Source organism: Falco rusticolus, chromosome 10 (genome assembly GCF_015220075.1).
Source record: "Falco rusticolus isolate bFalRus1 chromosome 10, bFalRus1.pri, whole genome shotgun sequence".
In the NCBI taxonomy this organism is placed as follows: Eukaryota; Metazoa; Chordata; class Aves; order Falconiformes; family Falconidae; genus Falco; species Falco rusticolus.
The window spans coordinates 5,678,304-5,704,594 of record NC_051196.1 but is presented as its reverse complement, the minus strand read 5'-3'; the positions used below and the strand labels follow the sequence as shown (position 1 = coordinate 5,704,594).

At 39.1% G+C, this 26,291-nt stretch overlaps 1 protein-coding gene across 5 annotated transcripts in view; it reads right to left on the bottom strand.

Annotated features, from left to right (window-relative positions):
- The window catches only part of PIK3C2A (phosphatidylinositol-4-phosphate 3-kinase catalytic subunit type 2 alpha), a 53,964-nt gene extending 27,998 nt beyond the window's left edge, over window positions 1-25,966 (bottom strand). For 2 of the 5 annotated variants that reach the window (XM_037401479.1, XM_037401476.1), the window contains exons 1-8: window positions 25,840-25,966; window positions 13,441-14,618; window positions 7,528-7,634; window positions 5,704-5,861; window positions 2,594-2,714; window positions 1,825-1,936; window positions 1,218-1,297; window positions 1,050-1,113 (exon numbers count right to left, since the gene is read on the bottom strand). In XM_037401479.1, coding sequence (XP_037257376.1) covers window positions 1,050-1,113; window positions 1,218-1,297; window positions 1,825-1,936; window positions 2,594-2,714; window positions 5,704-5,861; window positions 7,528-7,634; window positions 13,441-14,532 — 1,734 coding nt within the window. In that variant the 5' untranslated portion in view covers window positions 14,533-14,618; window positions 25,840-25,966. Of the gene's footprint in view, window positions 1-1,049; window positions 1,114-1,217; window positions 1,298-1,824; window positions 1,937-2,593; window positions 2,715-5,703; window positions 5,862-7,527; window positions 7,635-13,440; window positions 14,619-19,899; window positions 20,069-25,839 lie in introns of those variants that run through there. The other 3 variants (XM_037401481.1, XM_037401480.1, XM_037401477.1) reach the window with 2 other exon arrangements.
- Between the last annotated feature and the right edge of the window lie 325 nt (window positions 25,967-26,291).

The window sequence follows — 26,291 nt, the reverse complement described above, 5'->3', positions numbered from 1 at the left end:
CAACTCCCACCCTCAGAAAGATTGTAGAAAGAGTAGAATATCAAGTCTGAATTGAGGTGTTTTGCATTCCTCACCTCGGCCTGTGAAATCACAGTTAAACAAGCTAAAGCAGCTGCAAGACCCAAGCAACACAAGCACCACATACCAAGGAGCAGTAACATCTTACTCTTCTACAAAGACTGTGTTCACAACTACCCTTCAACAAGGTGAATCACCATCAAGGGAATTAAAGAGCGTTAAGGGAATATATAAATAGCAGGGACATCAGCTTGTTCAGACCTGCATTCCTGGAGAGGTAAACTTATGTAGTGGAAATGAAAAGTATTGTAATTAAGTCATTCTTTTCAAGACTGTTCTTAGAGAAACTAAGAAGCATAGCTACCTGATGTTGAAGTATTCAAGTCTCCTAGCTACCTTACTATCAGGAGCTGAGCTAAGCTTCTCCTTTTGGAAATGAGTAAAGCAGGTTACTTTCAGCTAGCACTTGGGAAATCATTCCCAACTATTCGACATGCAAGCTGTTTTAAGCTACCTGCCATACACTGAAATTGACAATGGTTTTGACAGTGTATTTTAAATTAATCCAGTAGTGCAGAATGAGATGTTACTACACTTTGTGTAACACTTACTTGTATGTTGCAAACGTGCTTCAGTTTCAACTCCCATTGAACACAACTGTTACTGCTCACTTTTGTAGATTTTTTCCTGTTACTAATATTCATTCATGGCTCACAACAATGGGTGCAGTCATGATTCAGGATTTTGCTTATTCCCCTAAATTAATCTCTTCCAACATTTTTGAGGAAAAGGTTATTTTGCACCCCCAGGACTTGGAAGATACATTAAGAATTGTGATGATTAAAGTAATCATCAGTTAGCAAGAAAAGAGCAGTAATCTAAAAATCCATTATTCCAATTTTACATTTGACAGCTTGTTCAAATCAGTTTTCCCAAGAACACCTGCAAGCCTTTCCCCCCCCCCCCCAACTATCTCATTATTAAACTTTCTCATGCTACTTTTAGTTCAGCAATAATTTACGAGGACTTACCTCATTTTTAAGAGCTATATTGACTTGCTTCTGATACACATCAAGAAGCTCTTCAATAGAAGACCTGCAAGAAACAGTAGTTATTGAACTCAAGTGCAAGAGTGTAATATAACCCCAGTCAGAAACTCAGCAGCGGGCTCGATTACTAAAATAACCACATAACATTACCTTATAATAGGTTCTCTGAAAGGCTTTTCTACTTTGTAGAGGTGTTTGGTTAGATGTATGGGTGTGCTGTCATCATCTTCCTGCAATAAAATATGAGATATCAAGTCCAGTTCTCACCTTTCTATAATTTGTAATACTGTTTTAGAAGTTTCCCCTTCTATTCCACAGGCATTAGTAATGAAAGATATGAGGTGAACTCTTCAAAGGGGAAAAGAACTAATTAATAGCCTACGAAACAGGTACACATTGGAACTGAGGGAAGAAACAGCAATTGAGTGCCATATCCAATTAAAGTAAAAAAACTGTTCAAAACATCTATTTAACTCTGAAACTTGTTGCTTCTCTCAGGCCTCAAGTTTAGTCCTAACGCTTGCATACTTCTTCCAGCTATAGTACTTAGTCTAATAAAGAGATATTACCCATACTTACATTATTTGCCTTGGAAAAATTCAGTATGTATGTCATTTCCTCTCAGTAAAGAACACAATTCCCAACACCAAGAAGACCCAATGCTTTGTTAACACCACAAAGAGCTTACACCCTCAGATCCATCAACTCTGACGCAAACTCCCAGCCTCTTGAAGATTTACATTGCTGCTGTACTTACTGTTCGTGCTAGATCTCTGCATATTACACTGTGGGTCAAGAGCTGCAGTTTGATTTCTGTATCCCACTTCCGACAGCTCTGAATATATTCATGACTTCCAACACAGTGCTTACTGTTAAACAAAGAAAGCTATAGTTACACCAAAACTATGCAGTGTTCTTAAAAACTCACATGAAATGTTTAAGGCAACCTGTTGGCTCAAAACAAGGAAATGGTGAATCCAGCTCTGTACCATACTTCTTGATCTGATTTTTACTTCTGCAGAAGCTTTAATACACTATTACAGATACCTATACTTTTGCTACAGCTCTTAGCTACCATGGCTAATGGTGACACCAAATATTTTAACCTAAAAAATTAATACAGATTTCTAAACCATTAAGTTTTGGGGGAAAAAAACCAAAACAATCACATATTATTCCAGATTATTAGAATTCATCAGTAGGTTTTTTTTTTCCTGGTTGCTGGGATTTGAAGAGCAGCCAAAAACTACAACATCCATTACAGAAATGCTCTAGAATTCTGCATCTAAAAGAACTCTGCATTCAACACAGTAATGTCAGCTTAGAACAGATTTCTAGGAAGATGCTGAGACTCTAACTTGCTGTATCCCAGAGCAACTCTAAAGACTTCTGATCTTTGTGTAAAGTGTGACTCAATGTTTTTAACATCTCCGCTTTCACACATTTATTTGTTAAAAATATACTTCCCAGTAACTGTGCCATGAAAAAGCATGAAATTAAGTATTAATGAGAAAGAGTTTGCTTACTTCTGTAAAACTTCTTCCTGGCCACAGACTTTCAGGATATAGCTGCCAATGTCCACTTCATTCAAGTCATCATGCACCCAGCAAAGCGCCTGCATTATTATAAGCTCAACAGGGGAACTCACTGTTTAAAAAAATTACGTCTAAAAGTTAAAAATACAAATCTATAGCAAGTTATATTAACCTATGCTCACTCAAACTAGTAATTTAATGATTTTTATACTTGTAGTAAAGACTTATGCTTCTATAATATCCTAAGTTTCATAGTTTGATCTTCAATTTTTTTTCCTCAAAGAAAGGCATTGTTGTAAAACCTGCCTGTAATTTAAGAAATCAGTATTTTTTAAAAAATTACCGATATACTGCAGTCACTTGACCAAAAGCACAGAAACAGCCTGCAGTCTTGTTTTCCAGGAGTTTTTATATGACAATAGCTTTTTTAATTACAGATTTGGCTTATTTAGCACAGACTTCAAGTAGGTAAGTGACCCTGGAGCTGCTTAAAGTTTAAAAATCACCATCTGAAGAGCTGAAAATTGAACTTCTCTATTTGCTCTGCTTCTGAGGAAGTATCAGCTGTAGCAGAGGTAAACCGTACTGATAATCCTTTCTTTTACTTTCCATTTGTCTAGGGCAGTTTCCACACTGTACAGATCAGATCTCACTAAGCATCACCAAGCCTTTGCAAAAAGCAACTCTTAACTATCAGTACTTTCACATCAGGCTCCAAGCATTTTTTTGAAAACTGTCTCTCCTCCGTTCAGCAACTACACAGCAACAGAAATAATCCCAGCCAAACCCAAAATCCATCCCCCTACAGCCACCAGCTGTCACTGACAAAAAGATACAGAGGTATGTTTTAACACCAATGTTTTCAGTACAAAATGTTCTCTACCCCTCACCTACCTAGTTTCTCATCTTCCACTTTAAAACATTCGCAAACAATGTCACTAGATTGCCTCAACATTCTGCAAAAAACACTGTATACAAGCATTTTAATTTTTCATCAGTACCTTCAGGGTGGGGTTTTTCCCCTCCAGGGACCTTCCTAGTTTCCCCAATTCTTCTTTTAAGAAAGAAATGTTACTACCATGGTGTATACAGAAATAATGCTAAAATAATATTTTCTGCAAGGTAACACAAGGTAACACAAGTGCTTCATCTCATTAACAGATGATTAATTATTACAAGCACCGAGGTATTTGATGGCATACGAAGAACAAGTATGTGGAATTCAAGAACAAGGAACGATAAGTACTATGAACTCAGAAACACTAACTCATTGAGACTATTTAAGTTATTAATCTACAGTGAAACTGCTGTACTACTTTCAGCAGAAAATATGGTGGTTGATAGAGAAAAAAGATGCAGGAACAGTTTATAGGCTACAGTCACAGGCTGCATCGGCACAGGTCTCAGCCCTGCAAAGCCTAGTCAAGTAACACAAAGATAATGTTACCAACTTTTCCCCACCCTCTGTTTTGTTGGAAGATATTCATTCCTTGCTGACAACGCAGCGATGGCTCAGGTAGATTTGTACTTCTATGTAAAGTCTAACGAACAAGTGCAAAATGAATAGGTATACCCAAATAAGCTCTAAAGTTTATCTGTTTCCCTTCTGGGCCCTTTCTACACGTTGACCTGTCAGAACTCTGGAAGGCTGCAGCTCCTTCTGAACTGCAAGACTGAAAGCCATACTAAAGCAGTTCTAGCATTACAATGTTAAGGTATGTAACAATTTGATCAAGAAGAGAAGGAATTAAAGGAAGAGAGTAACTTTAAATATGTCTATTACTAGTCACGTATGAACTACAGATACTTGTCTTCCATAGCCAGTGAAAGTAGTAGTTTGATTAGTTTTAGCATCAGAAAGAAAGCAGAAAGCACAAAGAATAAGATACGTGGGGCTACAATGCAAAACACATTCCAAGGTATTCACAAAACTTCTAGAAATTAAGGGTTGAAGCCGTAACATTGTACTTACGCTACCAAAGCCTTTTGTAGGCAAGGATTAAGCCTATAATATTAGGAAAATAATCTTCATCTTACAGATTAAGAGCAAAAACACTTCCTAGGCTACACTTACAGTGCACCTCATTTCCCAATGAAGGAGTATTAAGTCACGAATGAAAACTCTTGTGCCCTGAGAGCTTTTCCAATAGAACAGCTAGTTTAAGCATAATAGAGCAACTTCCTAGCTTTTGAGAACAACTGACTAAAGCATCTACAGTGTTAACAGATAAGGAACCACATGATAAAAAACCACCACAGCATAGCTCCACTACTAGCAGACATGGTCTGGGAATGGGAACCCTCACAAGGGCTAAGAGGTCACAACAGTATAGAGGCTAAAATCTAAGTTGCTCCTGAGGTACATTAACTAACTGTTATTTTACCACCAAGAACTGTCACAAGTTGGCAGCATCCAGAGTTACTGCCTTTAATACAAATATGCTGTGCAGTCTTGACTGCACAAAGAATAAGTTTACGTACAAGAACAAGACAAACCTAAGAGTCCCACCGCAAACTAATACTCCCAGTTACCCACAGAACTGGGCCACCTAGTTGTGGCATATCACAACAGTATTAGTTTAGTGTTTGTGTTCATAAGCATACATTGAAGTAATAGGTAAATTCAGTGTTTATTCATACTTCCCAACAGCGATTTGTCCAAATTTTTAGATAGCTTGCAAGAGTTTAAACACATGTTAGAGTGTTGAAATAAAAAATTCAATTGAAAGTTAATAGTCTCAGTCCTGGTGTCATTGTCCCCTCAATTACCATAAAGTAGGTCAAACTCTTGAAAAAACTGTTTTAACATTCCAGCTGTGGATAGAATAGTGCTTTTGGTTTGTTCAGCTTTCCTTTTACAAAAAAAAAAAAAAAAAAGTGTTTCACTTCTTTTAAAAAGTTTCAAATACCTTCTGATGGACACTGACCCAGAATGCGGTTCTTTCTTCAGTTACCTTTTCCCCATTCCCCACAAGCAATCCACGCACCCGAGCCCCCGGGGATTACACAACCTGAAAGCCGCTGGCCTAGACTGAGCGTACAGTCTTAACCCACCATTCTAAGCCTTACAACAAACTCCAATTTAAAAAGCAGCAACATACCATCACACGTAAAAGTTACTGGTTGCTGGAATTCTTCAATTTCTATAGAAACCTTGATACTGGCACTCTCCCCACTTATACTTCTTTGCAGCATGATTGGACTCAGCACAAAGCCTGGATTTGTTTGCCGATTAGTGTAAGGAAACTTGGTCCTCAATCTGAAAGTAGAGAAGGTTTATGAAACACTGGAATGGATAAGTCTGAGGCTACAGCAAAACAACACAGTAATAACCACAAGCCAGAACAGTAAAGACTAGCTTTTTACCAAAATTGTATGTGCAAAACACCATTTAGTTTTTTGCTCTCAACAGAACACTGCCCACAGTATTTACACAAGTACTAGTTAGGAAAAAAAACCCTAGCTTATAGTTAGACACATTTTCTATGTAGCTTAAAATATTTAATAGGTCAATGCTTACAGGACACATCCAGCTTCTGTAGAAGCTACACTCTAAAATGGTCTAAAGGCTAATCCACAGCATTTACTAAAAATTAATTTTTAAAAAGTACTTCTTTTATGCACAAAAGACCACAAAACTCTTTACACATTTCAGTTTTTGGAAGTCTAATCTGAACTTAGATACTATACAGAAGTTAGTTATTCCAAGTAGTAGAAGTTAAGAAAGAGGCCTAAATTAAGGAAAGGGCTTTTATTTAGGACATGATCAGTATAAAACATTCACCTACTAATGAACAGGCAGTACTTTGATGCCGGCTTTTAGTTTTTAATAGCTGCTATTTAAAAAGGATGAAATGATCTAATCTTAGCCTTCTGCCAATATTGTAGTATTATTACAGGCGATTAAGAACAGAACTCATCTATAATGGTCACCTATTTCATCATCTTGATTACCGACAACAGCATGAGTAGAAAAAAGGAATCCCTCTCGCTTGTCCAGTCAAGAATTCATCAGCATTTTAAGCACTGGGTCTTGAAAGAAAGGGCAACAACCAGATCTAACTATAAACTGTTGCAACAAGCCTATTTTATGCGAGCTTTGACATGTTGTTCACCAGTAAGTTTCACAGGTATAAGAATTATCATTGGGTTTACGGAGTTTCCTTCCATTTTGTAAACATTCCTGTATTAAAAAGTAGCTGCTATCCTTCAAATTTTAAGATCTCTATTTCCCCCCATTATTTCTTGGATTTTGATCTTGAGAGGAGGGAAAAAGGCAAGACACCTAGTTTGTCTTCTCTAGGAAAACAGAAGAAATATTTTTTTAAAAAAAAACAGACTCATTAAGTCATGGCAGTAACCAAACAATAAAGGAGAATTCTGGTTGATTAAGTCCCATCTTATTTGCTAAGACCGTCGAGAAATTTCACCACCTGAACAAAGCAGGAACAAGTTTATTTCTCACAGAATTCCAGTTGTGAAAGCAAAATAATGAAAGCATTTAAGGGTTAGAAAGTTGAAGTTACAGGATTTAGTGAGATGCATCAGCTAAGAAAGACTTCAAATTCTTTCGAAACAAATTGTATTAAAAAAAGACAGAAGACTACACAGAAAAAAATAGTTTGATGATAAAGTATTACAAAAACAAGGAAAAGACTGAGAGGAAAGTTACAGGACCAAAAGAATAAAGATGACACATAATAATCCAAAAGTACTGAACACCTTAACAATTCTGTTGCATTTTTGAGAAAACAAGACAAATCCAGGAAAAACTGGGATTAGAAAAGGGAAAAGGATACATACTGAAACCTGCCCCATCAAGCAAAAAAAAAAAAAAAAGCTGCCTCTGTCAATCTAACTGAGAATTAGTTACTTAGCTTTTCTTTTTCCTTCTGAAAGCTAATTTGTGTTCAGTAATTTCTTACTTTGTAATTGCTTGAGAAAAAGCTGACAGTTCTTGATTCTGCCCTTCAATTTCTTGGAGAAGCACGTTTCCTGACAGCATACCAGTGGTCCCATTGTCTTTCTGCAACTCAAAGATAATACAGTATTTAAATAGCTGCAAATGTACTCCTAGAGCCAGCAAAGCCACGTGTAGACTATAGATTTTTCAGAAGTCTGAAGTTTACTATTAGCTTTAGGTCTACTTCTATAAGGAGAAAAAAAATGTATATAATTAAGTTGAACAGTAAAGGTTTGCCGGACCAGTGACTCCTTTACAGAAGGTAGTTTGACAGCATCATTATCAGGTAACAAAGTTGCAAACATAACAGTTCCCAAGCTCCCAGCAGTGACCTGTTGCATTAGAACGTGGCTAGATTTTGCTGAACCAGAGGAGGAAGACAAACAAATGTTTTTTCCGCCACTTGTGCGATTCAGCTTTCAGTACAGTCCCAGAAAGAACCGCTACACATCAGCTCTGCCCATGATTACCTTTTCCTACAAAGCAGGAAAAGATAAATTGTACACCGGAAGGAAGCAGTGTTCAGAACACTAAACTCTGAACCGATCTCATGGTATCAAGTTACTGCTGTTTTAATCCCTTATGCTGTACACACGTGCCAGCTCCCAAAAATGTAAACCACATCTTTGAAGCATCTCATCTAAGAAACAATTGCTAAGGAACTTCAGTTTCAAGTAACAAAAATCTAGTAAGCTTTAAAAACAAAAAACCAACCACAAATAAAAAACCCTGCAGCAGTTTTTAATCCGTATCTGTTTCCGATCCAATTCAAAATACAGCCATACAAATGCTAGTGTAAGCAAAAGGGAGAAAGCAGCTGGGGCAGCCAGTGGGGCTGAGATGGAACTCAATTATCTGTAGTCTAACAGCCTCCACCGAAGCATTCGTGGAACTCCAGCAAAACGCTCCCTGGAATAAATAGATTCTGAAGAGTTTGCTCACATCCAACCCAGGGTCACTGTGCATAAAGGATAAAGACTTCTGACCAGTTACATTTTACACCCAGTGCTTTTTTGCAAGGCTTACAGAAATTTTTAATACATCCACCCATGGGTCCAGGGGGGGGAAAAAAAAAAAAAAAAAAAAGGAGAAAAAAAAGAAAAAAGGCAGATGGCCCTATGGTTTTTCTGAAAAGCATTACTATTCATTACGATTTCAAACATGAATAAAACTACTATGTGGGTTATTTATTATTAACTGACAAAGTTAGCCAAGCATCTAATTTCATTACAGCATATCAGGCAATATAGTCAGATTAGACCATCTCAGAAAAGGGGTCAAATTGTAACATGCAGAGCTAAGGACTATCAGGTCTTTTTCTGTTAGGATTTTTTTTTTTCCTCAAAATTGTTCAAGCAGTATAGCATAAACTTGGAAGGGATAATATATGCAACCTGTAATTGCCACTTGAATCTCATTTAAACCTAGTTATTTCAGCTAAAATACTGGTTTCATGACCAGTTCAAAAGGATAAATTCTATGTAATTGGGGATTAGCCATTAGGAGCAGGAAGCTGTGAAGTCACAAAACCTGCAATGAGACTCAGAGGCACGTACAATGACTAAAACTTAGAAAGGTTCTTTTATTCTAACATTTCAGACAAGTTCTGTAACATAAAAATACTTCTGGGCAACTGCACCAGACTTGCTGACAAACCTGTGCAATTGTACCTAGTACATGCCTTCTTCAAGCAATTACACAATAACAAAACAAAAAGATCATACAAGGGAACAGGAAGGTAACATACCAAGTCAAAGGTAAACACCTCCGATAAGGATTCAATGAACCACTAGTCAGCACTCCACACAGAACCCAATCATTTCAAATCAAGAAGGTGGCTATACAAATGTTAAGTTTTCTCTGTTTAAGAACTCTTTTTGAATTTAAGTAACACTACAATCAAGTACTCAAAGTACTCTGCAACTCTAACCAGAGTATAAAAGCAAGGGGATTACTTAAAAATCACACCAGTGATGCAACATTGCCACTTTATGCCATTACGTGACACTTTTGAATTATTTACAGCAAAATTTGCAGGTTATTCTACTGTTAAATTCAAAGTTTAGGGAACTACAGGCCATTTGTATACATGTAAGTTTTGCCAAAAAAAATCTAATGTAATGAGCAAAGGAGAAAAACAAAAGGTTAATTTAGTTACCCATAGTTGACCTCGGGTCATATTTGGCAAAGGAGAAAAACCTATGTTATTACACATATATATTGCTGGAAATTACCTGCTGGAATATTAAGAACACTAAATTCCTTCTTGCTTTTATAGTTTAATTTCAATACTAATTTTTGATTACTTTTTGGAAGTATTTCAGGAGGATAAACTTTGACAAATTAAGAAATCTACTTAAAATACACTGTACTCAGATGATTAGAGTTTTGAACCACAAGTAAGATTTGAATTTCTTTAACTTCCAGATGAGCAAATCTAAGGGGTACAAAAGCTATCAGTCAAGCAGGAAATAACTTTTAAGAAAGGACTTCAGGCCAAACTAAATAAATAGTTCAGTACAGCCTGCAAAAACAATTACTCTTAACAATAAAAAAAAAACCAAACTCAGTAATTTACCAGAAGTCAAGTTAATTAAGTAAATTAAATCCTACCAGTACATAAGGCCACAAGACTCTTCAGCTCTGTGGAGAGGAAAGCTAGAGAAAACACCACCTAAAATAGGACAAACTGATGATCTTTGCCTCTGCTTTCAGATAGGAGAGTCACAAACACTGAAGTGTTTAAAGGGGAATACTGAATATATAGATACTTCATCAAATATGAGGCAAAACTCAAAGCAATCTGTTGATTCAAGAGATTAAATAGAGTATGTTAGAATCTATATGACTAGGATTTTTTACTAATAGTTTTGTTTAAAGGGTCAGTGAAACTGGGTTATTCAGGGGGGAAAAGAATGATCCAGACTAGTTAGGATGCAAGACTTACATACTTTGAAGGAAATACATACCTGTAGGTAAATGGCATAAGATACAAGCGAACTGTCAAAAAGAGGCTACATAACTCAGCTCCTACTATACCACCAGATGGAAAATTACTTAAGCTAGAAAATAAAGTAGCAGCACAGGATGGACAGAAGATAAAGCAGAAGCCACAGGTTATGTTGAAAGGATATCCATTTGAAAGACTCTCTTTAAATCTACCTATTATCTTCTTTAATAACGGCACAAGCAGCAGAAATAACCCTGGTGATAATTTACAGTCTTGTATTATAATCCAGACTCGAACTGGAGTATTATGCCAAAACTGGTTAACCACAGACTGGAGGAACACAAGCGAGAAGTAGATCTTGAACCTTCAATGGGGCATCCACTGCAGGACTCTGCTATAAATTAAGAACTTGTTTGAAAAAGCTGGTGGCTTAAGAAAATCAGAAATACTGACTACGGGATCAGTAAGTGCTGTTGTGAACGCATCATGAATAAAGCAAATGCAGTAAGACTGTATCAAGCAGAATACCCCTACCTGTAACGAGGGTGTAGTTATGCCACCGTACATGGCACACACGTGGTACACTGTGCTCTCACACAGAGCGCTAAAATTCTTTTAAGTCATCTTCAAAAAAAAAAGTGACAGGAAAGAGTATCACACAGAGCTTGCAACGAAACCTGACAGAAAGTCAGTGTCTCTTGTAACATGTTGAGGTGAACATCAAAAGGGTTCTTTATCTGAAATACCTGCTGTTCCATCCTGTTAAGGACATTTGGTAAGAGCTAGTTAGGAATGCATTTCTGCTGAAAATCAGATGACTGATGAGGACTGCGAGGGGCTAGAACAGTCAAAAATAGCAGGAGGAAAACACCACGTGAAGGCAGAGCTTAAGTATTATATGAATCAGTTAACATGTGATCCACAAATAGCATGGGATTGGGCCTGATGAACAGAAGAGACCTTTTTAAATCCTGCATTCTTGAAAAAAACCCTGGAATCTATAAAAACATACTTCATTCAGCAACAGTCAAATACTACTTTCTACAGACACCACCTCAGAAGCACCGATCCAATATAATCTAGCTATTGTAGTTAATGGTTTCATTACAACGAACCAAACACCGCTGGAAAACTTACAAACACATCACTAGATAGCATGACAAACTGAAGCAGCAAACTGCTGTAGACCCCAAATTTACACACCTTTCCAAATACTAGGAAATAACCAAGTTCACATATCACAGCTCAGCAGTGAGTGGAAAAAATAAAATCCAAGTTCAACTAAAGATCTTCACACATGTATGTTAAAAATGCAATCCCTTAAAGACAAAGGTAAAGGGATTTTTTGGGTTTATGGGGGTTTTTTGTCCTTCGCCACTGGCCTTCTATTAAACTTTTGCCAGCATCTGAAAGCTAGCCCAGAAAAAAAACCAGGAAAACCTTCAGAAGAGGAGCCAAAAATTTCACTTCAATAACAATTTAGACAGCTCTTTAAGCCAAAGTCTAGTAAAATATTCCTTTTTCTGAGAAAAAAAAAAAACCTCGCTCAGCTTGGGGGAGGAAGAATTAAGGGAGCAATGTGGAAAACATCCTTGCCCGATACCAGTTGTTTTTTATGGCATGTCCCTGGCCTATTAAAACACCTAGAAAGACAACACCTAAGAGTCAAAACAGCTGCCATCCAAAGTCTCCAAGGCGAACAGATCTTTTACCTTCTGACCAGTTCCTACAAATACTTTTTTTCCTGTGATTATCACCCCTACCAGGGTTTTAACTTTTCCACTGAAGACTTCTTCAGTCTCTGTACTCTCCCTATCAAAAAATAAAAATACAAAAGTATTCACATTCACTTTCTAGTGACGTGACTAATACTTAAAAATGTAACATCTTGGTTTATGATGGAATTATCACAGAAAGAATTTTAAAGGATAGGAATAGGTAAATAATCCATAGTCATTCACAAGACTTGGAAAAGGGTAGGATGCACTTACGGGGGCATCATTAACCAGATGAGATTGCGACGGTATTGATCATCTGCTTTACGGTTTAGTTTTGACACACACTGCATGTGCTCAATGTACAAAAATGATGAGCATCATAACTAAAGCCTCTGTTGACATTTTTGTCTTGAAAGTTTTATGAAAGTAATCCTGATCCTGGAACAGAAGTCAGCCTTTTGCCCTGCCTGATAAAAATATCACATCACACAAAGATGGTCTTCCTTCTTCCAGAACAGAAGTGCAGGGTTTCTGACCCGACAGGCATCCAACCTTCCAGGATAATATAACCAAAATGTTCAGTTGCATGATCTCTAGCACTCCTGCACAGGTAGAAAGCTTTCTACCTACGAAAAAGTTGCAGTGGTCCTATGAAAGACTGCAAGTGATACTGGGAGTACAGAAAATAGTTTTCACTATGCCACTTATCTTTCTGTTTTAACTTTTTTATATATAAAAAAAAGTTGACAGATTCTAGTAAAAGGCAAAAAAAAATTTCTTTCTTCCCCCCCTGCCAAAATCTGAGATCAAGGCTGCTCAAGATAAAGCTTTAAGTGTCTTACTTTGTATCTTTTTATGGTGCAGTATCATGGGAATTGCTCATTAATTTAAATGTTTATCAACATAATTTAAATACTGAATTGTTCTAATGATTATTTCCATTTGTTTGTGGTGTGCTGAAAAACACCAGCTTCCTCAGTAAATGTGGAAAGATTACACAAGACTAGAGTTATTTTGGGATTTAGTTCAGTAGTAATGTTCAATTTTCTGAGTATCATTAATACATACATACACCATTAACATCACACTATTTGGACACTGCTCAAGCCAAGTAAATATATAAATAAATCCAGACCTTACAGTGTCTCTAAACACTGTGATTAATCTTTACTATTATACTGCAACTTACAAATAATTATTTACATACCTGTGATGTTTGGCCCTGTAGCTTTGCAAGTTGAGTTGTTCGCATGTTTAAGGACTGGCTCCTCGTAACTGTTGCTCCAGATGATTTCCCATTTACTTTTCTTTCCAGATGACAAGTTACTAACAGCTTCTCTTCTAACAGCACAGCATCCCATGGATCTTCAGCAGTCATACTCAAAGCCCTCTCTCCATCATTCTCTACATTTAAAGTCTCCACACTATCCACTTTCGGTTTACTTAGAGGATCCAAATCTAACCAATCAAATTTACTAACATCCCTGCAGCTTTCCGAGGGTGGTAGGTTAGAAACTGCAGACTTTATAGCAGTCACTTCCAAGTCTGTGCTTGACTTCCCATTTTTCAGAAATTCTGAGGTGCTTGCAATTTTGTCAAACACCTTTGCCATTTCTGGTGTAAGTACTGGTACGGGAGGATATATAGGTAGGCTTCCTTGTGGATGGAAAGGTGTAATAGCTGCCGGTGGGTATGAAATGTATTGCAACTGCCTTGGAAGACCAAGATAAATAGGTTCTCTAGAGTGATAGGAGGACATACTTGGATGGAATCCATTCTGAAACACACCAGTCTGTTTTGTGTAAGAAGCTGAGGGGTAAATAGGAGGTAAAGTGCATGTCACAGGTGCTGGTGTCCCAGGCATCCACTGTCTTCTTTGACTCATAGGCCCAAGATAAAATTGTGAAGACACAGATGGGCTCAAAATAGGACTTACTGGTAATGTAGGTACTTTACTAGATTCAAAAGTGTCATCCAGCAACAGTTTCTCTAGTTCAGCATGCGTAAGCTTCTCTATGTCAACAGTACTTAGTTTATCTTCCATGCTCTTGGCATCAGACTCTGGAAACACCATGAGATCATGGTCCTGTTTGCTATGAGTCTGTGCTTTTTGTCTGGTGCTACTTAAAGAATGAAAAGTTTGTTTATTACCAGCTACACCTCTTTCTTTCTGCATCTTAGCTAATGCCTCAGCTTCCATCTGCAATGCCTCCTCTTTGTCCACATCTTTTGACCTTGCAGCTGCCACAGAAGGTGATGAGCGCTGTTTAAATCCATTGCTACTGGATATCTGGGCCATACCGCAAGAGCGGATATCCACTTAAAGAAGCAACACTTCCCTTGTACTGGTTGTCTACTCTTGGCTTCGGAAGAGACTTAGCAGATCTGAAAAGGAAATGAAGCATTAGAAACACATAAAAGAGATCATATGGGGAGAACTACACAGTCACACGTCACCAACTGACAAGGTTGCACGTGTTCTCCAGAAACCCAGGACATTTTAAAATTTTAGAGACCTTTTTTTGGCCAGGGGTGGGGTGGGTGGTATCAAACAAACAAACAAAAAAAAGCAACACAATTACTTTCACAGCCTTTGAATTAACCGAGACCGATTTATTCTTCTTACTAGTACCTACCAGGAGATAATTACCTGGTTTCTTTTTGCACCACCAAACCTAAGACATAGAAAAGCAACATTCAGATACCTAACTGTTCACAGATTTGAACCATTCTGCCCATCTCGCCAGGTTCAAAATCAGAAGCAGAAATCATTCTAAAGACTATACAAATATCTAGCATTGATAAAGCACACTGTCAAGAAAACATCCAGTGTTACTTCAATTTATTACAAAAACAACAGGCCTATCAAACTGCTATTCGACGACTGTGATGGTCATAATGATGCTGAAGGCCCTCCCTTCCATTGGAAAGATACCATTGCCTCTAAACAAGAGAAAGTAATGCTTACGAAATGCTGTTTTTTGAACAAGCAAGATAAGTGATTTAAGTACAGCTGCTTATTAAGGAATCCCTTTAATAGCCCCTTAAAGGAAGCCTCATTCACCACACAATAAGGGAAGAAACTGTGAAAGGTCACTTTTGCCTAAAGGCCAGCACCAAGAAATTGGAAAAATCTAAGATGTCAATCTCGTGCTCAGTACTATTATTCAAATTCCCATATTCACCACAATATCTATTCATCTTCACTAAAATAATCTTTAAAGAGATTACCACAAGAACTATGTTACTTTTCAATATTATTTCTACTTTATTCTACAGCTTTTACACACAGCCAGGTTAAAGTTGAATACAGGAGATAAGGTGTCTTCCAGCAACAGTCAGTATATATATCAACTAGCAAGATAAAAATCATAGGAGGTTTACATAAACAGCAATCTTCATTAAAACACAGTTTCACTGAACTTAGATGAGCCCTTGAGATGTAAACCATCATGGGTTTAAGTCATGCAACAATCTACAAATCAGAAAAGTTGCCTCTGCAGCAAATAATTTAAATAGCTGAGAAAAGATTCTGTCTTTATGTTCCCTGCTATTCACACCCTTTAAAAGGGTTTTGGTTTTTTGGGTTTGGTCCCCCCCGCCCCCTTGAATCAAACCAGAGATGTGCTTTGAACAAACTGACTGTACTCCTGTCTACGTGGTGAATTCACAGCAAGATTCTTACCAGATTTCCAGCAGATTCTTTAAATTCTTTAGAACAAAAGCTTGGCTGGTCTTACCTAGCTCATTTTAGTGGCTTACTATACTGTGAAGGGCAGACATCTTTAAAAGAGGTTCTATACATTTCAGCTGACACTGAAAACAAATTCAGGTGAAGCCCTTCACAAAGCAAGATTAAACCAGAACTCACATTACAGGTACCAAGACAAGATTTAAATGAAAGAGGGTATCTTCATAAAGACCAAAACAGTGAAAGACTAACAAAGCTATAAAAGCGTTAAAGCCACAAAATAAAGCCCTGGGGAATAAAGTCCTAAGGAGGAACTTTGGAAGTTGGTAATGTACCCATTTCATGAGATAATTATATTCAACAAAGACAAAGTCTATGGAAAAAAGCCAACAACAGATCCTTTTTCATATAACATACTAAACTGCAGAGTTTTTCATTAAAACTGCAAATATTGCCATTAGGAAGAAGCCCTATCCCACCTACTGCCTATCTGCAAAGCTGAGTGTTGAACCCAATCAGGGAACTGATTAAAAAACCCTCAACCAAACCCCAAACTTTTTTCGCTGGGTTCCTTTATAGACAGTGCAGATCCCTGGTGCCGTTTACAGCACAGCTGTGGTCTTCAACAGCATTAGGTTATTCACTGTCCTGTTTGCAGGACAGTCATTCTAAACACTCTCCTAAAGATGTACTGAGTATTTTGCAATTGGTCTAAGCCTACTAGCCACAGATAACACCCTAACGAGAAGTCTAGTATGCTTTACACCAACTGCTCCAACTACCTAGATATCCAAGCAGGCTTTGATCTCTTTGTTAACTTACGGCTGGTTAAGATTGCCATGTCAAATTTTCAAATGCAAGAACATCCTGACTTATGAAGTCCTCCCAGTAATTCCCACTTGGCTTTTCTAAGAAACAGCAGCATGAGGTAAGTGCAGTTTTCATAGTCTTGCTGTTGTCTAAGGATTCCAAATAGCAGCAGGGTTTTTTCTCCCTAAATTTTATTCACAAATCTAAAGTAAGATCATACTTTCTGAGACTATTCAGAACTGGGCTACAACTTTGAAGAAAATTATCAATGCATTCTGGTGCTGCTTGATAGTTACAATGGTAAGTGAATTTTCTTAAGGAAAAAAATAGCAAGATCACATGGTCTTCAAAGTAACTATATATAACAACAACTCTGGCTCCTTAAAAAAAAAGTAGAAAACCTTATTTTTCCGCTGCAATCGACAGCTTTGATCTCCATACTCGCCAAGCAGTCTGCTACTCACAAGAGGTTACTGTTCCACAAAGTCATGACTGCAGATAAACATACATTCCTCAGCACTCAGACATGGTTCACAGCCACTGCAGCACATTCATTCATAACATCTAGAGAATCCCAATCGCTCAATAACTGCTTGTTTATTGTACAATTTCAAGTTAGTACTGCATTTTTGTCAGTGTATGACTGCACACTTGCACTGACAAATCCAGTGACCTCTAGTAAGAGGAATATTCACATAACCACCACTACTAATAAAAGTCAAATTTTATTTTTGCAAGAGTCTCATCAGCATACATACACTTAATTTGATTGCTGTATTTAAGCCCTGGCCTTGGGAAACTTCTAAAACTAAATCAATGTATACATTTCTGACAAATTTTGTAAGCAGACTGCAGTTTTAAAATCAGGTTTTAACTTCAGACTGTTTGAAAAAAGTCTGAAAAAGTTGAAATAGTTTTAGGAAAACTTTGTCCCGCATGCCAGTTTAAGCAGTAAATTCACACAATAAAACATCAGAAGAAAAGCTCCGTAGGCATACACATGATTAAGATAAAGACAGACCTACTTTTAAATGCTAACTACACCACAACAGTTAACATTTCCACATAAGTTCAGCTTCACTTTGAACTTGTGACTTATTAGGCATCGAAGTTCAAAGGCAGAGAGCAAGCCGAAATTAAACTTCTCCAACATTTACAAAAAAGGGCAAATTCCATTTGGACCATCTATCAGCAGGGAACGCCTCTTTAACACTCGGGAGAGTATGTCTCGATTCAAATCCCAGAAACATGAAAACCAGACACCTGAGCCATTACTGAGCCCACCGTAGGAATTCACATAAAGTTTGCAACAACTGGAGGTCATCGGAAGACCTAGAAGTAATCCTTGAAGAGTCAGGATTGTTCTCATCTCAACTGCTGCCCGCTATTTAAAGTAACAGTAATAATTAGTTTTCAACTGTCACTCTGTTCACCTTCAAAAGCACAACTCTGTTTCCAAAGACTTAAAGAATCATTCAAATGCTGCTTTTTTTTTTTTTTTAAGGAAAATTAGAATCAAATTTCTGTTAGACCTTCAGTTGCAAGTGATAAAACAATCTCCTACACCACTTCCCACCTAAATCTGAAATTAAATAGGCAAATTCATACTTTAGACAAAGTCACCGTATTTACACTGCCCTAGCAGTAACTCACTGATATTGTGTGGTTCTTTTAAAATCATGTCTAAAAACCTCAACCACCTGATTTATCCACAGCCTTTACAAAAGCTGATCTGCCTCTTGCAGTGAGACTCAGTCAACTTTAAGCAGTATTTTCTTTAAGTATTTGACCAGATGTCATCAGACACAAGTCTGCAGATCTCCTTCTCTGGCTCCAGTCTAGCAGAGTTACCCTACATGGAACACTTCCTTGGTGGCAATTTTGAATAAATGTGTTTAGCGTCCAAAGTTGATTTGCTCAGTCAAGTACCTGTATATTGCTATGTAATTTTGAGTACTGCTCGTTACTTTATTTCAAAGGAGTAAAACATTCCTTGAAAAAATGTTTAAAATGCAATTAAAAACCTTCATTAATGTCAAGAAGCAAGGCACAGCAAGACGTCTGACCATCTCCTTCAGATCAAAGCCTCTACATGGAACAGAAATTTCAATCTAGATTTTCACTTAGAGAGGCTTACGAAAAAAAAAAAAAGATACTTGCATGTGCACTAATCTAGCAAATACATAAAGCTGAAACCATGAAGAAATTTTCTTCTGAGGAATTCATAGGTTTTTGGTAAAAAAAATTAGGAGAATCAATATAGGACATTACATGTCTACCAGAACAGAGATTCCTAAAACTGAAATTAGTTTCCTATTTTAATGATCAAGGGATGATTTTATCAGAAATAAATCCTGTTACTTTGAGCACAGGTAATCTCATCATCTGCTCACATACATGTTGACATTCTTTTCCACTTAAAATGAATTGCACAACTTCTTGAAAAGACCCAAGGCTTTTAACATTCTATTTATAATTCTACTGCTAAACAAGCACAGAACGTATTATTTGTTAATTCTTAAGAAATACTTCATAGTTATCGTAAAATCAGTGCACATAAATTCCCTAGAGACCAAGTACTAAATACAGAAGCAATGATAACAAGTCAGACCATTTCCTGCATTCCTTATAAAGTTATGCCCTGACATACACTTGTTTTGAGGAAGCTCTAGCTACTGTAATTTTCACAATAACTCCATGAATACTTTGCCTTTAACTAAAAAAATCAGATTTGAGGCATTTGCCTAACATCAAATGATAGCTAACTTAAGAATTAACAAATCTTGCCTGCATACCAGAGATGGTAGCAGTTTTATGGGACACCAGGGAAAACTTCGCAAATAAAGGCAGCAGTAATATACTATGGAAAGTACTAATCATCTGGAAAGGAATTCATAGCAAGACATTTGCCACAGCAGGAAAACTCCTTAGCAAGAAAAGCACCCCCTTACAGAGGAGATTAACACAGTTTAACGAAAAGATTGAACGCATTTTGGTTTGGGTCACATCTCCAAAATCTTCAAATACAGTTTCAGTAGCTTAAATGCATGCACAATTTTTAATTTAGCACAAACTCTGAACCAGCACTCATTTATGTTTTGCTCAAATCCTTCAGCTCACAAATACCTGAACATCTGTACTGAGACCAGTGACCGCATCTCTTACCTGTGAAACTACTTTTCAGATGTAAATGAAACTTCAAAATCCTCTCAAAACCTCTGTTCTTGACAAGCTAGGTAAGAATAGGATGCTTTCAACAGTAGAACAGGAAGCATCCAGGAACGCTTGCAGGTCTTTCAAAATTGGCAACAAATCCCTTGAAAAATCCAGCCTTGACTGCTTTGGTGCTTATAAAAACACTTCTGAACTCTTCCATTTAATTTTCATCCAGGACACTGTGCAGAAGACAATGATAGATACAACATACTTTAACCGTAGAACCTTGACTTTTTGATCAATGCTCCAAGAGAGACAAAGGGTGAAAGCACCTGTCATGATGTTCCAGTCAAATCTCAGGGTAGGCAGCTACAGCTACCTATAGATCACGTATTTTCCACTGCCACAAAGTGCTCTTCCCCTTCTTGAACCAGCTGTTTGCACCATTAGCCACTGCAAGCCACACCACCAGCAGATGTGGATACATACAGATTTAGTACAGTATACTTGCAAGCTTCTTCAGTGTATTTGTGCTGTTATACTCCTCTCCTGAAATTCTGACCCCAATCACCACTTCATTTAACTCTGTTGAAGAAACAGGGGTCTTAAAGATAACTAAATTCCATGTAAGTTTCCCAAAAGCAGGCAACCTGACACCACCAAGAACACCGGGTGTCACAGCTAGAAGAAACCAGTAACATGAGCTCATATTATTGGACACCACAGATTTACTACCAGGATAATTTTTATAAATGCTTGAATCATGGCAAGAAAGCCTTAAAGCCAGTCAGCTGAAGACACAAATCAACCAGAAACTTGACATCAGTTCTATCAGCTGTAGAACTACTCACCAACTTGTGCATCTCTGTATCTCTCCCTATGTTGCTCCTAGCTCTCCAACAGCATACCTGCAATTCTGCTCCTGCCCAGTACTTTCTGGATGCAGATACCAGAAAAAGCAATAATGAAACTGATGGCATCTCAGGCTGTTCTGATGCACTTGGCCAAGGCTTTTTTTTCCATGCCTTACAGCCAAGCCTATTACCAGCATTGTTTGACAAAGGCTAAGAATTTTAGATCTGTTGCAATGTTTCCCCTTACAGAATAATGCTTTCATATCCACTCCTCCTGTTTCAGAAGCCTGCCTTCAAAACCTTTTTACTCATTCTCTTGCTTTTCAGCCACCTCTGAAGTTTTCCACCAATCCCTCTTTTCAAAGCACCTGAAAACACTCCTGCTGTACAAAATATTCCACAAAGTATCAGCATTTGCTCCTGGTTTGGGGTTTGGGGGTTTTATTATTTTTTAAGTAATGCCACTGCCCCAAATATTTTGATTCCACAGCTGAACAATTTGTGCAGTAATCCATGACTTGCAAGATATTTTTACGCTCGAGTATCATTTTTGTGGAACAATGAAGAGTGGAAGGGGCCTCAGGGGGTCTCTAGTTCTTTTACCTGCTCAAAGCAGGGTCAGCTATGAGAAGGTGACAAGGGTGCTTGGGGTTTTATCCAGGCAGCAACACTGCAGACAAAGTTTTAGTTATTCATACAGTGCAGGCCTGACCACAGCAGAGCATGACATTACCGAGAGCATCCATCTGTACTAGTTCCACTAATTCCAATACCAGTAATGCTAAGCAGAAGGCAGACAACATTTTAAGCTACATAGCCAGTTCAATCAAAAGTACAGAAAGCGTCTAGAGCATGGGGAGGGGGGGACAGAGAAAAGAAGAAACATTTGTGCTGTCTGCTTTAATTACATAAAGAGAGATGCTCAAACACTTCCCATATAGTTTTATAACATTCTACATCATAGAGAACCATAGTAAAACCCCAATTTTCTTAAGGTATATCCCTAGAAGTAAGCCCTGCAAATATCCTCCCAATGTCACAAAGCATTCAAAAATGCGGGAAGTCAATGATGCAACGTACAGTGGCTATTAACATAAGCAGATGAAAACAACCCTCTCTCACAAAGATCCTATTCTATTCCCTGTGCAGCAGTGCACAGTATACACCTTCAACAAAGCATAACCAAAAAATTAGTAGCATAGGGAGAAAAAAAAAACCAAACATGTCACCATAGCTCTGTCCCAGATTTAACTCCATTATCACTGTATCAGGATCAACCTAGCAGTCTAACCAAATGTAATTCTGCTGTGGTAGCCAAATTATTTCTACCACTTACTTCAGTAGATGGGTCTCCCCCTCAGGCAGGAAACTTGCAGTTTCAGTTATAACCAGCAAATGCTTCTTAGTCACAAACCTAATTATTTACAAAAGCATTAAGCAGAACTGTTTATTATTTGATAGAGCAAATGCACTGTTCGCACGTACCTTTTTGCTTTATACATTAGAAAATACTAAATGCTTATTAGATATATTGATTCAATGATGATTTTTTTTTTAAACACTACATTGATAGAAGACAGAATGGCTGGACTCAGACTGACCAAAGTTTCACATCATCCTTAATTTGTCTCTAAGGGTAGGTTCAGAAATTCAGGCAAGCATGTAATGACACTTCCTCAAAATACTCTTCTAGTCTCCACTCATTTGCCACTCAAGTACTTCCTGAATCCTGAGGTAACTTCTCTAATATTAAGACCCCTGACAGATTATTTTTTTTTTTTACCTCCAGTAGTTTGTCCAGTTGCAGGCTGAACTCATCATGTAAGCTTTCAGCACTGACCTTGTAACTCAGCACTGTCACCATCCTCTGCTTTTCTGCTGTGACTATGATCTAAGTAGAAGACCATATCAAGAACAGGTCATTGATAACAGATAAGTGTCCTGTAACTACTAACATCAACTACAATATTGAAATCTATGAGCTATAAACTAACCCGGTATCAACCAAATATTTTGTTATCAACCGAATTACTTTGTCTAGGTCATCTGAACTAGTGACATACTCTTTACACAAATACCATGATGTCCTCATACACTACATACTGCAAGTTCCCAGTTATGGTTAGTTTTTTTAAGTGATGTTTTGTTTACAACTTTAATACCACACACCTGAAAATTACAAGTAACATGAAATATGCAGACATACCTTCTCTCTCCAATTTCTTTAGTGAAAGCACTCTGCAGTGACTGCCACTTGAAGCAAACTAAACTTACTCTAAGTAAATAACTCCAGGCTGCATTCCTACAAAGGTATAGACCAAAGTAATATTTCTCAAAACCTTTTAATGTGAGCTTTGAGGAAGACATTTTATTCTAGATCTTTTATAGGTTAACTAAAGTTTATCAGTACTGGCACACCTTGAAACTTTTCCTCCTTCACTTACTTGTCCAGTCTGGAAACAACTTCTGCACTCTTCTGCAAAAACTGACATCACAGCAACCTTCTTATGTACAAAGGGGCTGGATAAACGCTGATGTTATTGACCACTACTAATGAGAACTTAACTCTGGTTCTGGTAAGTAATTCCACGTCCACTTCTACCACTTAACATAGAGGCATATGTTTACAGTTACACTTCCACAAAGCAAACAATTTACTTTTGTGCTCTACTCCCTCATTTTTTAGTTTGTTGAAGTATCCTAAATAAATAAATACCACCATAATTTCTGCACTAACTACAGACACTAAAAGGCAATACTCCTAAAATCAAAATGGAAGATCATTACCTGCACGTCACGAAGGCTAACCTTAAAACACACACTACATTGCATGCCCTGGTCAGCATTAAGCTTATACCATCCAACCTATGAATGTTAATTCACGCAATTTTTAAAGCTTCCATAAGATAGCCTTAAGATAGTTACATAATTTAAAGACAAACAACATGCAATCCTGCTCTCAAATTCAAATCTAGCATTCATTTTTCTAGATAGCCCCATACTGGCTTGGTTTTGGTCCCATATCAAAGCCTAACACAACAAAAAACCAACCCCAAAACATCATCTCAGCATTTTTTTTAGGCAATGTTTTAATTAATTTCTTCAGCTAGACAGCAGATACAATAGCAGCACTGGGTAAGAAACACCAGGAGTTTCAAGTCAACTTAGTTTGAGAAATAAGAAACATAAGCTCACAAATTCAGAAAAGATTTTTACTTGACATTTTGAAATGTTTAATATTCCATTTAAGGCATTCAATTTTCTTTGTTGCTACATAGAGAGCAACTAAAAAAAAGATAAAAATCAGTCAATCATCAGTGTATATACACTGATTATCTACACTGATGAACTTCTACGTTTGAGCTCTTAATGATGACAGAAATATTCTGTAAGGAAAGAGGTACTTCAAGTATCCAAATTAGGATTACTGTTACATTGTAATTAAGTAGGACAAGTCTATTTTTATTAATCAATCAAAAAAATTAAGTATTTCTTGGGACCTCCTATGTATTTTTTGTAAACAAGCATCCTTATGTAAAAGGACCTTTCAAATACTGCACAACATTTAAGACAAGGCTCCAATTTATTACTAGTTTTATTTGTAGGTTCCCCCTCCCTCCCCCTGAACAAAAGGCTATTTAACTTGAAGCATTTGTTGCTTCTCCCTGTGCTCTCCCCCACTGCCTTTATCTTTTATGCAACTTTCACTCATTGACTATTTCTTCTTAGTAGTTTTGCTTCGATCTGCTTTCAGTTTAGAAAAACAAAAGTTCACTTTGTGGGCCTTATAGTCCCTTTTTTCCCCCTCCCACAAATGTGGTAAATGCAATTTAAGTAACTTCTCTTCCCCCCAGATGCATAAAGAAAACTTTTTCCAGGCCCAGCCTCAGTGTTGGGGGAATGAATACAACTACCTTCAAACCTCAGAAAAACAACAACGTTATTTTGTCTGTCAGCTTTCCTTCCCCTTGCCCCATTTCTGCTTCCCCTTTGGTTTCTTCATAAATCATCTACCACTACTACTCTTGAACACAGTTTATATTTTAAGTGGGTATTGCACAACATCTTTTATAAACGTCACATATTTTCTCTTGAGTTTTCAGTTCCCTTTGGAAAGAGATTTGCATTCAACACACAAGGTTGTCATTTAAAACCTCTGCATCTCTCCCCTACCCCAAACCTGCTGAACTGCACTACGCTCTAAGACCATATCTGTAACAAGTAATGCGACGACGAGGAAAAGCATCAGAACCTTTATTTTCTTCCAAGCTAAGCTTTTTTTTTTTTAGTGCATCTGACTAGCATAATCTCCTTTCCCAGCAACAGCACTGCTTAGCGGGAGGTTACTTGCGCTAACAAAGATGCTGATATACCTTTTTTTTTTTTTAATTACATTGCTGCAGAATAAATAAACTGAACCAAGTTGTGCCCCGTAAGCCAGCTCCCCACTTCCGTGTATTAATTACCACCAGTATCTGAAAAGCTCCCGGAGGAAACGGCAGAGCTGTTTCAGGCTCAGCTTTGTAAACAGCCAACTTCCCGGGAACCGCGGCAACGCGCCGAGCCCGGCTCGGCCACCCGCTCCGAGAAGCGCAGGGACAGATAAACAGCACGGGAAGGCGGGTCTCGGCGGCTACGGCCCAGGTCCCCCCGCACCGGACTGGCACCACGGCTCCCGAATCCCCCCCGGTGACAGGACCTGCCGCGCAGGGCCCGCCGCCCGCGAACTGCGGGGCGGGAGCGGCCGCCCCCTCAGGAGCCGCGCCGCCCGGCCGGTGAGGCGCCCCGGGCGGGCAGCACCGCCGCCGCCGCGCAGGAGCCCGCACGGACGCGAGGGGCCGGGACGAGCCGTGCGAGCAGCGCTGGCCCCGGCCCCGCAGCCCACCCGCCCCGCGGCCCGGGCGGCGCGGAGAACGGCGGCCGGGCCCGCAGCCGCACCGAGGCCGGCGGCGCCCGGAGGCCGAGGATCGCGTCGCGGCTGAGGGAGAGACCGAAGCGGGGTGGGAAAGGCGAGCGAGCGGGTACCGGCAGGGAAGGACAGGAGCGGGGGAGGGAGCAGAGCCCCGACAGCCAGCGGCGGGACCCCCGCGCCTACCTGGCAGCGCCGCCGCCCCACCGCAGTGGCCATGTCCCTTCTGCCCTCCTGCCGCCACCGGGAGCGCGCGGCAGGCAGCCCCCTCCCGCCGCTTAACCGCCGCCGTGCGCTCACTTCCGGCCCCGGCCCGCAGCGCTGGCGCGGGGCAGGGGGCGGGGCCAAGCCCCGAGGAGACGGCGGGGGCGGGGCTCCACTCCGGCCCTGCCCCGGCGGCGGCCGGCTCCTTCACCTGCGTCCCCCGCGGCGCGGCACGCTGCGGAGCGCGGTCGGCAGCGGGGGGACACCCGCCGGGGGAAGGGCCGGCTGGGCCCCTCCGGCCGCGCCAGCGGGGCTGGGTGGCTCTGAGGCGACTCTCCGTCATTTCCTCCCCTTATCGCCCCATCTTCCTCCGAACGCCCGGCACGGCCAGGACAATGTCCGTCTGGCAGCCGGGAGCCGAGCCGCCGGCCGCA